General features: G+C 44.3%; 1 protein-coding gene and 1 pseudogene across 2 annotated transcripts; both read right to left on the reverse strand.

The window, feature by feature from the left end:
- Positions 1 to 115: 115 nt before the first annotated feature.
- On the reverse strand, positions 116 to 2,154 carry LOC100823434 (type IV inositol polyphosphate 5-phosphatase 11). Of its 2 annotated transcripts, XM_003562212.4 has the most exons (8): positions 1,917 to 2,154; positions 1,678 to 1,837; positions 1,469 to 1,599; positions 1,294 to 1,370; positions 1,080 to 1,205; positions 817 to 1,004; positions 606 to 743; positions 116 to 500 (listed from the first exon to the last, which is right to left on the reverse strand). In XM_003562212.4, exons 1-8 carry the CDS (start codon positions 1,949 to 1,951, stop codon positions 336 to 338), a joined length of 1,020 nt encoding a protein of 339 aa, XP_003562260.1. In that variant the 5' UTR covers positions 1,952 to 2,154; the 3' UTR covers positions 116 to 335. The 2 variants fall into 2 exon arrangements, with proteins under 2 accessions (XP_003562260.1, XP_024318989.1); XM_024463221.1 differs by lacking the exon at positions 1,917 to 2,154 and having other exon boundaries at positions 1,469 to 1,589; positions 1,678 to 1,831.
- A 7,581-nt stretch (positions 2,155 to 9,735) lies between these two features.
- On the reverse strand, positions 9,736 to 14,717 carry LOC100824045 (annotated as a pseudogene).
- Between the last annotated feature and the right edge of the window lie 2,467 nt (positions 14,718 to 17,184).

Consider the following 17,184-nt stretch of genomic DNA (forward strand, 5'->3'; position numbering starts at 1 on the left):
ACAAAAAAGAATTAAATACAAAAATGGGGAATTTGAGAAAATTGGAATTTATTCCAAAAACCGAATGGAAAATTGGAAGTTTAAACAATTAAAATTTCTTTCAAAGAAAATGGACTTTGTTAATGGCGGTATCCATTATCGAAAAGAATACAACTCAGTTAATTCATTATTGGGAGATTACACGGTTGCCATAAATTTGATCTCACTAAATTCATCTCGTGAAATCATTTTTCAGCCGATACGCAATAAACTGTGTGCAATTGCCTTTACAATTGTTGTGACAAGAAACCAATGATTCTAAATTATACTTGTAATATGTCAACTGTAAGATAAATCTATGCATCACCACCATTTACTTTCAGACAAAGATGGGCTTTCACAGGCTTGTGATCGGAGCTTCTAACACAATCAAGTGCTTCATATGAACTTAAGATCGCATCCAGGCCAGAAGATCGGTCAACCTTGAATAATATCCTATCTGTCCAAGATGGCACTCTGATCTGAGCAAGTGAAGATCATATGCATGAGACGTTAGGTTCTCAAAATACTAGTACAGAAAATCATTCACACACAGTTAACACCTTGAAATGATAACAAACCAATACCTTGTAGCTTGTATCGTAGTTGCTACTTCCAACGTTGTATTTGTATGTTGGCTTAAATGACAAGGTCCCTTCACAGTACCCATTGAACACTTCACCCTTCTCAGCTTCTTGCAGAAGCTGGTCTTTGTCTCTTAGCTTCTGAACAATTCATATATGTGAGGCATTTTGATCTATGTGATGTAAAATATGACTAATTCCATTGTATACTTACACTTTGAAGGTTCTCCTCGATCATCATCCTTGCGGGTATCGAGCTTATTCCTTGCAATCTGTAATTCAAGTCACCAAGCCAAACTGTTATGTCAGCAGATTTGGCATAATGTATGTCATTCTTGGAGAACAGCGAGTGCGTAATATGCTGGCATTCAGAGTTCCTCTTCTCCACCTTGTGCTCGTGAGCTATACTTTAATAAGACCTTGTTAGTTATTGGTGACACTAATAAGAAATGGATCGGCCACAAGTTGGGAAGCAACCTGCAAGATGGCAGGACACAAACACCATCCGGATCCCACTGAAGTTAATGTACATGGCCACAGCTCCTTTCTTTCTCCCAATTACACCCCCGCAGCCTCCGACTGCGTGTTTATCGACCTTCATCTCTGTCCATAATCTTAGGACTTTAAGCAAAATTCATTCGACCAAACAAGAAATGCACTTTTGACATCAAGTTACTGGATACAGAATCACCTCTGATGTACGATTCCGAACTCTTTGCGCCAAAAAGAAACATCTGAAGAGACTGCATGGCTGTCTGGCACAACAAGCTGAGATATGGCAAGCACCAAACAATTTCAGAATACGGTGAAGAAAAACCTTGGAAATGTTCATACAAAAAGGCTAACCAGCTTGGAAGGTCCCTCACATGTGTGTATCAGCCATGGCTTCCTGCAGAGCTTGTGTGACGCCGCATTTTGGCACTTCTTGCAGCCCGACAACTAGCAAGTCGAACCTCCTGTTGGAGCTCACCAGCTTTCTTACGTCCTCTACAGACAGCTTCACAAGAGAACGAATTACTATTAAACCAAAGCGAACGGGCCCAATCATCGTCTACACGATTAATATGATATACACCTTGCCGTTCATGTTCCATGTGATAATGCAGACACAAAGCACGGAACTGGTGGTGAACTCACAGGTTTTCTGAATCCGAATAGTCTTTATGCCTTCATGAGTTCCACTTCCATCTTCGTCAATAGGAACCATACCATTGTTGTTCAGCTCCCTTAATCTCCTGTAATAAGAGAGTAATATATTATGAAGTGCAAGGGAATCATAGGAAAAAGAACGTTAAGCAAGATTTATGCTTATACCATTTTGGAAGACTGAAGCTCCTGCAGTTGCCCATCTCTAGCTATTGGTTAAGAAAGACCGGATCCTTCCTTTCCAATCATCCTGTAAGGAGAAGAATACAAAAGGAAACCTTTTTATACTGTTCTTTTCCGAAAGTTGAACGTTTCCAAGCAGAAACCAAATTGATCAGATCTAGATGCTTCTGGCCTCATCACGTTTCTAATCAGCAATTTCTACTGCAAGATTCAACATATGACTAGGAGGTGAAGAAAAAAACAAGCGGATGATCAAGAGCCAGCCACTTGGACAATGTTGATTGGATAGTTAGGTATGGATATCTTTGATGTGACAACGAGATCTCATTTGCCATCACATCATTGCCATGGCAGCTACCGCAGTCCACAAAGAGCGCAGGTGTGAAATAGAAAATAGGACCACCAGAAAAATCCTACCAGTAATGCTTGGTGATAAATAGGGCCACAGTTTTGTTAGCAGGTAACTTTGTTGACCATGAGATCTGATGGAGAAATTCAATTGGGGGAACGTATGGGACATGATTTCTTCATCTCCATGAAGTTTCACTACGGTGCGAGCCTTGGGCATCCCTGAGATACTGATCCTGATCCATAGCTATAGCCAGGAAAGAAAACAGTGTTTGGAAAGCGACATGTTCTCTCTCTCTCATTTTATTTGTTCAACGCGTCCAGACAAAGGTAGAAAGTAGAAACGCATTGACTTGACATTTTCTACTAAGAACATTCAAGTTCATCGTCTAAGCAATATGATGCTAATTATGAACAGTGTGATATTGGCAGTATTGGAGTGGTAGATCCAATTGCGCGCCAGGGATACTAGCAGTATGACCAATTTAGATAACCCTTCGATCACCAATCGTTTTGGAGCGATAGATCCTAAGCAATGTTGTAGCATCCTGTGGCGTCATGGAGGCACTGCAAAAATCCGTTGGCATTGTGGCTTGTGCCGTATGGTCTTCAATTGGGTAGGGTAAATTCAGCAAGGCTCGTCGCCAACATCGTACCTGTTGACCAAACAGTTTTCGCTGGGTTGGTGTGATAGGGCGACGGATGATAACCAAGGCACTTGTGAGCAGCTTCAGCAAATGGATCTTCTCTGGCCGGAGTGCGTCAGTCTGTGTTGAACTGGTGGTGCATTTCTTCGGATGATACGACTCTATATCTTTGGTTTTAGTCTATTTTATTTTAATTAACTCAGACCAAAGACTTACTAATAGATACTGCATAAAAGGTGGAACCCATCCTCTGCATATTATGGTCATAGTAAGAGTAACAAAAAGATAGTATCACACATATGATATTATTCTATGTTATTATCTTCACAGTGCATGCTATCTTAGTGCATTCATTTGCACAAAATAAGATAAAAGCACAAGTATGAACAAAGTTGCTGAGCCGTATCTTGGGAGATTTAATTGGTGTCACGTAAATCAACTTATTAACAATCGATCACAGGCTACTGCTACCACGAGGAAACAGTCAGAGCAACGTTCAATGTGAGAATAACGAATCCATGACACAGCCAGGCAAAAAAAAATTAAGACATGCTGGTTTCAGAAATCACACATAGTATGCTGGGGCAACGGCAATTATAACTACCTGAGTTATTCGTACACTGTTGGGTTCTCACATTCTAGAAAGATAAAATGGCCATTAGGGAAATTTAAATCCATATTTCATAAGGTACATAGAAACGCAATCTTGAGGGTAACTTTGCAGTCTTCAAGGAACTAAAGAAATGGTTGGACCATCCCAGTCAAACCTAACAAGAATAGAAATTTGTCAGTTACTGGCTTATTTCAATTTCAAGTATACAAACATAGCAGTTCAGAATAAAAAACTTGCTGAACAGAAAACTGGAAAAAATTATTATTTGTAATGCAACTTCAAAATCTACCAACTGTTATAACTGATCAAGATAAAAAGGAAAAGTAGCAATTCATTCTTATCATCTTATGTCTTCCAGACATACTTATTAGAAGTGCAAAATCTCCCCGATCTTAAGTAGCCTATGTTTTGACTTTGTCCACAGTACTTCCCACCATGAATAATACAAATTTACAACAGCAGATCAATCAGAAAAGAAAGATGGCAAGTGGCGGTAGGTGTAAGACAAGAACTCAGATGGCATCGTAGTTTGACTAATGAACATGGATCAAGACACTGGCTTTCACAATTTGATTTTTTATTAGTTCTTACAATGAGTAGTGTTACATATAACATAATAAATCGGTCTGTTTCTATAACTCTCCATATTCAGTCAACATGACATATTGATTTAGACCACATCTAATAAGAATTTCAGTTTCTTTCAATAGCACACAATAGTTTGAGCCTCTTAATAACTTAAAGCATAGTCCGACATTCGTAAGTGTTGTGTGCCCACCATTGTAATGCCCTAGCTACCAGGCCAAAACATTAAAACCATATTTGCCAATCTTTGGTTGGAATGGTTAATTAACATACTAAACATGAACCTCAGACAAAATCACTACTATTATGTGGTCTCACTGTCTCAGACAATAATGTAAAACTACCACAATTGTAGTGTTTCATATGCAGAAACAGATTGTGTTTCATATGCAGAAACAGATTGTGTTTCTTATGCTGTGGAAGACTCAGCTTATGGACCATGTTAATAAAGTGTAACAATTCTGTAAATAATGATTATTAGATTGCAAAAAATACAATTCAGAACATACTGCATCCATTAAACCACATAGTTATACTGGTCCTGATTAAATTAACAGGTGCAAATGCCATCTAAACATTCATACTTCTGGATCTATTTGTCAAAATAAACATCATGTTACCATCAAACAATAATAAAACACATAACAGCAATAGGTGCAAGTAAGAACCAGAATGATATGATCCTCTACAATCCTCAAATTCTTTGCAATTATTATATTTGCGAAACAATGGATAATCGGTAATGGCAAATCAGCTGAAGATGAGAATAAATTCAACGCCATGACTTGTTTAGAAGATCACTTCACTCTTTAAAACACAGTATAATCTGTCGACGCAAAATAGTTCGCTTATCTTCTCATACCAAGGGCCACTACATTGTTTCATACTCTAATCTCTCAGTTTGTGAATCAATGTTCCACTTAAAATAGTAGAGCACAAAAGACCACCTTATGCACACGCAAACCCATAAAAACTCGAAGAATGATGCAAGTAGTAAAGACAAACACCACATAAACCGAATCTAACAATGACTTGTAACTAATCTCTCTTTTTTTGGAGGGAAAATCCGCCTTGCAGAAACCAACAGTGCTAACTCAGCACAATAATTAATGTCATTTACCAAAGACTTGGCAATTTGTGGGACCAAAAAAAGGAACAATCATGTACACCAAGAGGCTACTGGGCAACTGGCTAGTGGCCACATGTTTCAGCCAATTATTTCAAAGACATATCAAGTGTTTAAGACAAACTAACCATCCTATGTTCCGGAAGGCATATAACAACGTGTTCCATCTTGCAAACCAAATAAATTAAACAACAGTGCCAAAAAGCTAATCTCTCTTTTTTGCAGGGAAAACCTGACTTGCAGAAACCAACAGTGATAATTCAGCATAGTTAATGTCATTTACCAAAGACTTGGCAATCTGTGGGACCAAAAAAAGGAACAATCATGTACACCAAGTGGCTACTGGGCAACTGGCTAGTGCCCACATGTTTCAGCCAATTCATGGAATTATACCAAAGACATATAAAGTGTTTAAGACACAGTAACCATCCTATGTTCCGGAAGGCATATAACAACTTGTTCCATCTTGCAAACCTAACAAATTAAACAACAGTGCCAAAAACAGCCTAAGACGACCATATGCCTGAACACACGATACAAGAACATATATTGCGAGATTAAAGTGGCGTGCATCAAACATCATGAAGAAACTACAGCGAAATCTAACCAAGTTCAACTTATCGACATAGATCGATCAGAACCCACGGTGCCCCAGGAACGAATTGGGTGTAACCGCGAGTAATCCAACCGCGCAACCTGACATCGAAACATATTTACCACTGAAACCTACACCACCAAATCGAGCAGAAAAACACATAAGCACACCGTCACGCTACGATTCAGAAACAGGATCACACTAACTGCACCCAAATCGACAAAACCGTAGAGAACAGCAGGGGCTGTAGCGGCTCACCTCAGGGGGGAGGGCTAGGACGTCGGGACGCTCCTAGAGCTCGAGCTTGAGCTCTTTGATGTCGGCGTCGCGGGTGAGGAAGTGGAGGATGTAAGGGGCGGCGCGGATGGCTACGATGCAGGAGGCCATGACGATGAGGTGCGAGCGCAGCTCCTTGTACGCTGCCTCCTTGCTCGGCTTCCGCGGGATCGCGCCTAGGAACATCTTGACTCCTGCTCTGATTCTCTCGCTTCCGTCTCCGAAATCTCTCCTATGCAACGAAGGTTTCGATCTCAGTAGGCGGCGAGGCTGCTTAAACCCTAGGTTGGGGACTATGGCTAAGGAGGAGGACGGGATCGATTACAATTACAACCCTGTGTTCCTTGGGGAGGGGACTGCGTATTTGGAGTATGATGGGCCCCCAGCCCAATTACCATAACTCGGGGCTCCCACAAGATGGGCCTCCGCTATTTCCGGATGACTCAATTAGATTGAAAATTTTACTTAAAAAAATTAGGTTGAGAAATATGCTAAAAATTAGGTTGATAGTTTTTTAGTCTAGATGCCACTCGGATTCAAAATGTCATAAAAATTAGTCGATCGTGTTTCTGTACTAGATGGGTTGTTTGGATTGTTTTCTTAAGGATGCATTTCCACTACATTCTGTAGTAAGAGCCATGATATCATCGTAGAACGGCACTTGAGTTAAGGGGTGTCTATACTCGATGGTTTGGCTGTTAGTTGTGCATATATGCTGGTCACACTACTACAAAAACGTTTATCAGTAACGGTAAAAAATGGTTATCAGTAACGGGCAGACTGCCCGTCACTGACTTCCTGCCGGTAATGTGGGGTGCATCAGTGACGGGCGGTCAGCCCGTTGCTGATGTTATGCACATCAGTGGCGGGCTTTATAGGGACCGACACTGATATCATTTTTCACACTTAAAAAAAAGCTGGGCAATGGCCCAGCCCGCACGTTCCCGTCGCCACGCCCATGCCTCAGGAGCAGGCATCCCTGCTCGTTCCCCGTCGCCGACATCTGCAGGCAGCCCAAAACTCGGAGATCTCCCTGGCCAACAACGAATCGATGAATACAGATGATCGAACACACATCATGGACACAAATCAGATCAAGAACCATAACTTGGACACAAATCAGATCAAGAAATATGGCATTGCTTCACATCAAGATCCAAAAAATGGATGAAACACAAGGAAAAAAAGAACCCTAGCTAGTCCCAAATGCAACCCACTGCAGCCCAAACCTAACCCATGCCGCCGCTAGCTGGAGATGTCGCCACTGCTACTCGCTCACTGGAGAAAACCGAGAGTTGAGAGAAATTCGAGAGAGGGAGAGACTAACCAGCGGCGCGCGGGGTCGAGGGCGCCAGATCCAGATGCGGGCAGGGTCAGGGGCGCTGGATCCGGCGGCGCCACTAGACGGCCTCCAAGCACCGGTGGACAGCGAGGACAGGGCGGCAGTGCAGGAGAGAGATAACAGGCGGAGGGAGGGAGAGAGGAGATCGGGGAGGCAGAGGAGATCGGGGAAGGCCGGATCCGGCGGCTCGTGTAGAAGATAAGGGGGAGAGGAGGGGGTTGCTCGTGAGTGGAGAAGAAAGGGGAGAGGAGAGGGTCGCTCGGCAGTGGAGAAAAGAGAGAGAGAAGTGAGGGAGATCTAGAGGAGAGCAGAGGGAGTTGGGTGACGGCGGGGCTGAGGGAGGAAATAGAGGGAGAGAGAAGAGCTGGGGGAGGGAGTATTTTATACCTCCCCCTCAAATCCTAAAAATGCTGGGCCGGCCAATTAAGAAAGCTGGCCTCGAACAGTCATCAGTGGCGGGCCTAGATGTAAAGCCCGCCACTGATGTGTGTTTTGGTTAATTTTACGCTTTTTCAGATGTGGATATTAGTGACGGGCTTTCCCTGCCCGTCACTGATGAGGGTTCATCAGTGACGGGCGGCCCGTCACTGATGACTCGTCACATATACACTATTTTGTAGCAGTGTTATATTAGCAAATGGCATCATACACTCGACAAGTTTGACACCTAGATGTTATGTGAGTAGGGTGAGATGTGGTTTGTTGAGCGGACATAGTCCTATGTCGAGAGAGCCACCGAGGGATGCAACAGGAGGAGTTCTCACTCCGCTAAGCTATAACCCCTACTCTCCATGCCAGATTGGATGTGTCTTTTCGAGACTAGAGCTCAAATGAGCTATAGGTTCCCGTCGTTCCTCCTATTGATTTCATTCAAACGGGGAAACGAGTGGTGCAATCCTATAAGGAGTTTTTACAGTCTAGGGTTCTTGATAAATGACCGCGGCTACTTTTGAAGAGGAAGATAAGTGAGAACAACGTGGTAAAATCCGGTCCATGTGTGGACTAGAGGTGGAGAAGATGGTTCATGGCTCATCATGGATCAATTCTCTCGACCCTCCACCATTATTTTTACATGATCCCTTCTTCTTTCACTCGCCTTCTCTAATCATGTTCCTATTTGATCGTTGCTTGACTTGTTGGTTGTTGCCCAATGCTTTTTGGCTTGGCTTCTGCCTTGTTAGCATGTTGAACACACAAGACTTTTGTTGTTTTGGTCGTTGCCACATAGGATTTACGGCTCAATCCATATTAGAGATTTATTCTATCCCAACCAGTTTCATTGCAAAAATAATTCTCTGTTTTCCTGAGATGTAATGGAAACACCCTTTAGTGCAAATTCATGTGGTATATAATCCTACAGGTTTAAGATAACATAACATTGCAATTATAAAAACCAACCAAGATTACAAATGGCGTGGGGTTGTGGGAGTATACAGACAGGATCGAACGAGTTAAATGAACTGTGCAAGGTACGTAGGTCAACATGACTCCCTGTCCTAGAAGATAGATTTTCGAGACTTACGAGTAGCCGCAATTTGATCAGGGACCATAGCAGAAGACCGTCTGCGCATCTTTTAATCACACAAGATGCGGCTGATCTTCCTCAGATCCGGAGATCATTGAGTTTCTTCGCTTCCACAAGTTCCATAGGACTGGGATGATGACTGACGAGTGAATATTGTCTGAAACCAGATTGTCCCATAAGTTCCATAGGACTGGGATGATCATTTGGGGACTAATACACATTGGTTTTGGTCCAGACGTAACGATTCCAGAGCTTCCCAAATCGGTTGTATCGAGATGTAGTTGAGTAAGTAACATATGACTTGAAGGTTCTTTGCTTGTAGAGAAGGGGCACGGGTCTGATGTTGCCAGTCCCCTTCCCAAGCGTCGATCATCTGTGTAGAGGCGTTGCTTAAGAGCCAACTGAAATGCAAGTCGATCCCCTTCGGAATAGTCCTATCAGTATGAGCAGGTGTCTACCACAAGTGCTCTCCCCGTAGTTTTCCACTACAAAATTATGAATGCTCGACTTTATTGATTTATGGATTCAAAACTTTTAGCTCGAGAAGAAATGAGCGTATCAGCGTCAGAAGATCTTTTGGAGAAAGGAAGCTAGTAGTAAAAGGCAAAGGAAGCTCATGATGTTCAATATAGACCATACTTATTAGTACTCCATATCTTGTACTAGTTGGCAGCATTGCCATGCTGCAAGTGTTGACTGAGATAGATTGTTGAAGACGCCTTTTCAATTTGGATTCTAAGCAGTCAATTCACGACAGCAAATCGTCAAAGAAAATTTCATTCCTCAGATATAATTCGAATCTACCTTAAGCTAAGCTATGTTCTTGCTGGGTTTACTTGTTGCCGAGTTCAGTAAGACTGTAAGAAGCTCCAGGAGCTTTTATTGCCAATACCGGGCTTCCAAACGGCCGGGGCCTAACCGCCGCGCCAATCGGCGCGCCCGTCCATGAGGCAACCATTCACGCCGGCAACTCCTTGGCCTTTTCAGGTCCGTCGGGCCGATAAGTGGCGATGCTCATGGGATCCACGAGCAGCGGCAGCAGCTTGTCCTGGATGCACTTGTAAATCTCCCCGCAGTGCGTCTCGACGATCTTGGCAAGGTTGGCGGTCTCCTGCATCGTCCGCAGCAGCTCCTCCTCGGCGAGCACCGGCATCTCCGCCGCGAGCACCTTGGAGAGCCGCTCCACGTTGCGCTCCAGCTGCTCCTGCTGGTTCTCGAACAGCACCTGCGCCATGGCCAGGTTGGCCTTCTCCGACGGGTAGGTCCGCACCTCGCCGCCGCCAAACATGTAGTAGGGGAAGGCGTACAACCGCGCCAGCACCTGCCCCGACCGCAGCAGGCTCCGGTGCGCCCGCGTCAGCCAGCTGGAGTCCCTGATGATGGGCCGGATGACGCAGGCCGACTCCAGCTGCCTGATCCTCTTGTCGATGGCCGGCCACAGCTTCTCCTGCTCCATCTTGTAGGAGCTGAGGTGCACGTTGTACCGGTCGCAGTAGTGCGTGTAACGCAGCATCTCCCGCCTGATGCTGTTGACGTTCGCGTTCGCGTTACCCTCCTTGTAGCGGTTGCAGTTATGAGTTGAATCCAGGACCGCGCCGCATGCATAACTGCGCGAATTCAATCAATTAGAACAACATAAATAAATATGTATATGTACTTACTCAAGGAACAGAAAGCAAGTGTTTGAGCTTAATTACCATAGGTGCTGGCCGCATCTGCACCTTACATGGTTGCAGCCGCCGTTCTGCTCAATGGGCTTTTGGCAGCCGGGGCAGCTCTTGGTGTGCACGGCGATCCACTTGAGGTTCTCCGAGTCACCGCGGAACTTGGCGTCCCACTTGTCCCACATGGGGCACGGGCACGGCGAGTGCGCCGGGGCCGCGCAGTTGAAGCAGAAGCCGACGCCGCAGGGGCACTCCACCTCGCAGTACCGCTCGCTGGCTTCCACGCGGATCGCGCGCCCGCAATGCGGGGCGCTCGGGCACCACTTCACCGTCTCGTTGTTCTCCAGGTACGACTCCACGATGAAGCGCTCGAACCGCAAGACCGCATCCGGGTACTTCTGGCCGAGGAGGCGCCGCACCATGCCGTCGCCGCAGATGGCCGGGCACTTCAATGCCATGCACCGGATCTGCTTCTTGCCCATGTCTAGGGAGGCCAACAAGTGCCCTGCCCAACCTGAACACGTACAGAATCAAATTAAGTGCCAATGGTAAGCAAATATTATGCTACTGTACTTGTTTGCATGCGAAAAACACTCTTGCTATTCGCGTCTTGAGTTTTAGAGAAAACTCAAGTTTAGCCAATAATTTGGTTTAATTTTCATTTATTTTTAAGAATCGTGCAAGAAAGCACGCTTTTTTTATTACAAGAAAGAGGGGACGAATCCAAAGTACAATCACTTACAAACCCACCTACAATCTGAAAAAGCCTAAAAAGAAAACTACTGTCTCATCATACCCACATCCTTCCACCTACGGATCTCCTCCAAAATGCATTCGTCGAGGATGTGAGGAGGTCTGCTGCAATAGTTGAAGATACACTCGTTCCTTTCAAGACAAATCGCACGCAAGACCAGAAGCAACAGCGATCCAATGAACTTGCGCTCCTTTGCAGGACGAGAAGCTATAGAAGGGTAGTCCACCGAGTTTGAAGAACCGAATCCTGAAACGGAGTCCAGGTGGGCAAGATTGCGGCGGTTGAGAGAGAGGAACCAAACCAAGCACAAAAAGAGGCATTGGATGAGGAGATGATCAATGGTTTCTAGCTCCTGATCGCACAGGGGACAGGTTGCATCATCAATTCATCATCAATACCCCGGCGAAGCCTTCGCTCTCATGTCCAGCAGCGATCTGGCAAGGGAAGCCAAGCAAAAACCTTGTGATTCAAGGGAGCTCGAGGACGCTAGACGAGCCCAAATGAGTCACGGGTAAAGGCTCCCAAGAACAGGAAAGAAGAAGGGCGTCGAAGTCGTCCACTTCGACTTAAAGAACTGACCAAGGCCCGCAACCGAGAGGCCGCCCTAGATATCCCGAACCCAGGCACCGAGACAAAGCCCCTGGGCCACGGAGTTGGTTTTGACAGAGCGCTTGTCAACCCTAGCAACCACGAGACAGGCAATATTCTTGACACATTTACCGTCCATCCACCGATCCTCCTAAAAAAAAAAGGCAGAGCGCCTGTTTCCCAGGGAGATAGAGAAGGAGGTGTGGAAAAAAACATGCCCCACCGGGTTAGCGAGGTGGTTGGGAAGAGATAAAAGACGACCGGAGGTTTTGGTCTCCCAAAACCCTTTAGATCTCAACAAAATGTTGAGAACAAAGAGATTAAGCAGGCCAAAACCTCCAAGTTTCTTAGGGCGACAAACCACCCCCATGACACCGGGCAAAAACCTTGTCAATGCTCTTAATCACCCACGGGTAAGTACCATGGCTTTAAGGTAATGGATTGTTTAGAAAACAATGATGTCTGCTATTTAGTGTTATGATGGATAGACAAAATACTGTCCAAAACCAGACAGATTCAATGAAGAAAACTATTTGGCCCCATGACCCATACGCCAGGGGAATGAGCCATCTTGTGTAGATAAAAACAAGAAATTAATGCTAAAATACTCTATTACACTTATTAGAATTTGCAGCGTAGAGTGTGTAATGCACATTTTCGCTTTAGTATATCCAATCTCCAAAACTACACTCCATCTGTTCCCTAAATAGGACATCTTAGTTTTGTTCGGAGTCAAACTTTTTTACCATGTTTATTGACAAAAATACCACAATCTACAATATCGTATCAATACCAATATGTTGACCATAGAATACATTTTCATAGTGTATTTGTTATGTAATGTAAGCATGTGTTCATATTTGCATCAATAAGCATGATCAAACTTCAAAAAATTGGCTACAATTACTCAAAAATATTTTTGACTCCAACGAACACATCGGTTCAACAAAGTAGTTAGTCACTAAGGGTGTGTTTGGTTCTTGCCAAAAGATGCTAGCCAAAATTTTGGTCAAGAATTTCTTAGCCTTTGGTTGGCCAAAAATTTGGCAAGATTTGTGAAGGGATTGTGAGGTGAATTGGCAAGATTTCGTATGCAACCAAATGTTTGGTAACCAACCAAACAGACACCAAATCTTCATAGATTGCCAAAATTTTGGTAGGACAAATATAGTCATAAACCAAATATGCCCTAAGCACATGCAGTACCATTTTTCAAACTAGCGACCGGAGAGTTCTTGCTAGTGCATATGCTCGAAGTGTTAATATTTGTTTGCAAGTTAAGAGGATAAGTTCACAAGTAGTGCTAAGGGAGACAATTGATGGTACTCACAATCGTCGCAGAAGCGATGCCCGCAGTCCATGTTCGAGACGCCGCACGAATCGATGTCCTCAAAACATACATCGCAAGTGATATAGCTCTCGGTCTCTTTGTAGCCATCCTCTGATCTGTGATTGTTGTTCCGGAGCGTGACGCCGAGCCAGCCTCTCGCGGCACCACAATGCCTGCCTCCTTGAGCATGCGGTCTCGACCCTTACGCACGAGGAAGTCGTGGATGCGATCCATCTTCCAACGGTGGTGGATGAGGAGAGCGCGCGCGTTGTGCCGCTCTATATTCACGAGGTTACTAGCCATGGACAAATCTTGTTCCTGAAAGAGCGGATATATAAGGACAATGTCACGAGATGTTATTTGATTAGCAGAATGGACAGCTAGAATAGACACTCTGCATTTGTAAGCAACGCAGTAATAGTAGTAAAAGTTTAATTTGTAGGGTGAACTCTGTTCAATGATCAATCACGATAACAAACCTGTGCAGCTGAGAGGGACTTTCTTGGGATGGCCTGCGACAAAAGATGTAAGAGTTTAATCAGTTTAATTTTTACACATCTTCTCAAAACAGTAAGTATAATGTTTAAGGTTCCACACCAGTTTGGACCCATGGTCACACACATACATAGTCCACCATTGTTACTACCAATGCAGCTTTAGGTTTATATGTTGTTGTTTCAGTTAGGCAACGCGAGACTAAACCCAACCTTAACAGACCTTACTTTTCTTATAACTGTATATATTGATCAGCCTGCCACAACGAAACCTGAATTAGTTTTGGGTGAAAACTGAAAGTCTGACGACTTCTGCAGAAAAGATTGCATATTTGTTTTGCAGGGGAAGATCGGAAAACTGAATTAGTCGAGTACTCACTCCGATCCTAAATTATTGTCTCAAATTTGTTCAAATATGGATGTATCTATTCTTAAAAAAAATCTAGATACATGTAATATTTCAACAACAATTTAGCATCAGAGGGAGTAATTCCTACCGCTAAGTTCTAGCTATGCATCTACAGGGATTGCGAACCAAGACACCAGCAGCTGTATTACTTCCATCAGGAAATAGATCTCCACCCAATTACTATTAGGATATCGAAAAAACCAGACGACAATAAACCGCACCAATCCCACCAATCATCGTAAAATTCGAAAGAACAGAGACTATAATCCCCTGTTCGCTCACCCAGTGATCGCCACAGTGCTGCGGCGACGGCGCGGCCTCCTCGTGCAACCCGACGTAGTCCTCGTCCGCATCCAACCCTTCGTCGTCTTCCTCCTCCTCGTAGTAGCACTCGTCGTCGCTGGCCATGGCGCGGCGTGGGGATGGGGCTTTGATTGCGCGCGGCGGGCGGGTAAAGCGAGGCGATCGAGATTGCGAATTGCGAAACGAGGGTTAAGGAGGGGAGGGGACTGAGCTTTCGGCTGATTTGACTCGACGGCCACGAGGTTTAAAGGCGAAGCCGCATATTCGTGCGATACCATGGTTTGTTTTTGTAACATCCCAAAATTTTAAACCTTTTCATATGCATTGCATTCATGAGCATCATGCCACAATTGCATTTTGAATCTTGTTTTGAATTCCAAAAAAAGGCTTTGAAAATATTTTATTTCATTTTAAACCTTGGCCTTTTACCCAATTGCGTTTTGGATTTTAAACCAATAGGGTGTTGTTCATAAAAGGGGTTTATTGCATAAATGAGCTACCCCATATTTTTGTTATTTAATTTGGAGTTGAATAACTATTTTATTTAATTAGTTATGAAACCCTAAAGGCATTTATAGGGCAAAGCTATTTTTTAAATATTTTATTTTGAAGGGAAATTGGTCCCAAAAGTTGAATCATATTATAATATGATTTTACAAATTTTCTGGGATTTATTTGAATTGATTTGGAGTTCAAAATCAAAAGTTATAAAGGAAAAACAAAAAAAAAAGGGAAAAGTAAAAGGAAAAAAAAGACAGAAGGCGGCCGGCCCGGCCAAATGGGCCGAACCGGCCCGACTTACCCCGCGCGACCGACTGACCCGCCCGGCCAGCGAGCCCGCACGCCTGAGCGCCGAGAGTCACTGACAGGTGGGACCCGCCTGTCAGGCTCGTCTTCCACGCAGGGAAAACGCCCGCGCGTCAGGCCGACGCCCCCTCTGCTCTTCCCCTCTTCCGATTTCGCCCGTCTCGTGCCCACGCTGCCGGAATCGCTCGCCGGAGAAAGTTCGCCGCCGCCGCCCGTTTTTGATCACCGCCGTCGAACCGGTACTGCATCGATCTCCCCTCCTCTCCTATTCGTTTCCCCTCACCCTCGCGCACCTCCTGACGCGCTTTGTTCGCCCGTTTGTGCACGCCAGCCTCCCAGACGCCAACGACCCGGAGCTTTCGCCGCCGCTGCCGCGTTCCCATCGTCCTAGGCGTCATCTCCGGCCACCCCGAAGCGAACCGCGACCACCGGAAGGACCGTCTCGTCGCGCCACATCTTCCCCGTCATTCCCCGAGCCCGAGAACCCGCCGGATCTTCGCACCGTCGTCTCCCCGAGCCCGCCACCCCTCGCCGGAACCCTAGCGCCGCCGCCGGTAAGCCACTGCTCGATCTCGTCCATCCGATCTCCATCTACGGTCAAGATTAAATCACTTAAAGCGAAGGGGTATCTTCAGATCTGGGCCGCCCGATCCTTTTTAAAGTAGATCTAACAGCTCGGTTTTATTTTAATTCCCGAACCGGTATCCTCCAATAGGAACACGACACATGTCACTGGTTTAAATTAAAACCTAATTCCCGGTTAGATTAAATGGCTATTTTGCAGAAAAGCCCCTAGAACTTCAAAACATCATATCTTTCAAACCCTTCGGCCAAATTTGATGAACTTTACCTTTCTGGAAACCTTAGAACGTGCAGATTCTTTTGGCACTTGTTAATTTCAAATTTGATTAATTGTTTTTGGAGTTATTCATAGAATAGTGTTTAATGCCTTTTAATTCATATCTTTTGTTTTAAAAATCACTTTAACTTGAAACCAGTGCCCAAAATTTTGTTTTAATGTCCTCTGTTCATTTGGAACAGAGAAATAAAATTTTGATTAAATTATTTGGCTGATTCTTTTAAAAACCTTGTTTTTAAGCTTTTAAAACCTTTTATTTGTAAACCTTGTTTTACATTTTCTTTTTGGTTTATTTTGTTTAATCCTTTTGACCAGAGATTAAATGTTGTATGCCTAAGAAACTGAAACCTTTTCTCATCAAATAAAATAAACCAAATCATGTCACATGCTTGCATTGCGTCATAGCATATTTTCTTTGTCGTGCTGTGAATTGTTTGTTTATGTATGTGTATGCTTGTTTATTTTAGTTTACTCGGAGAGCGAACCGTGCGATTATGACGAGTGTCTGAACTCTAACTGCTATCAAGCCAAGTTCACTTTGATCATTATCCTATTATTGTTGATTTTAAATGCCTATGCATTAGTGTTGCTTTTTGGAATACATTGATAGGATTATTATTCGTACTTATGCTAGCTATGACTTGACCTATTAGTGAAAGGATTACCTTTGCCATTACCCTTCCACCAATTGCCATCGTAAGTAGTTGATTTGCTATGCTATGTTAGTATACGTGGGAGGGAATCTCAATTACCATGAAACTGATAATGTGGAACATTTTGGAACCTGGCAAAAACAACTTTAACGAATCATCCTGGGTGGGCGGCTTTGAATTTTTTAGATGTTATGCGACGTCAGGTCCATTTCTATGGGTCCCTCTGAGTCGACTCCCTGTGGATTCGGGGGGGATCGTCCGTGGACGTCTCCCTGTGGATTCGGGGAGCGCTTGCGTCGCAATTGTGGAATGCCACCCGGGGTAACCAGAGACTG

This window comes from Brachypodium distachyon, chromosome 1 (assembly GCF_000005505.3).
Source record: "Brachypodium distachyon strain Bd21 chromosome 1, Brachypodium_distachyon_v3.0, whole genome shotgun sequence".
Classification (NCBI taxonomy): Eukaryota; Viridiplantae; Streptophyta; class Magnoliopsida; order Poales; family Poaceae; genus Brachypodium; species Brachypodium distachyon.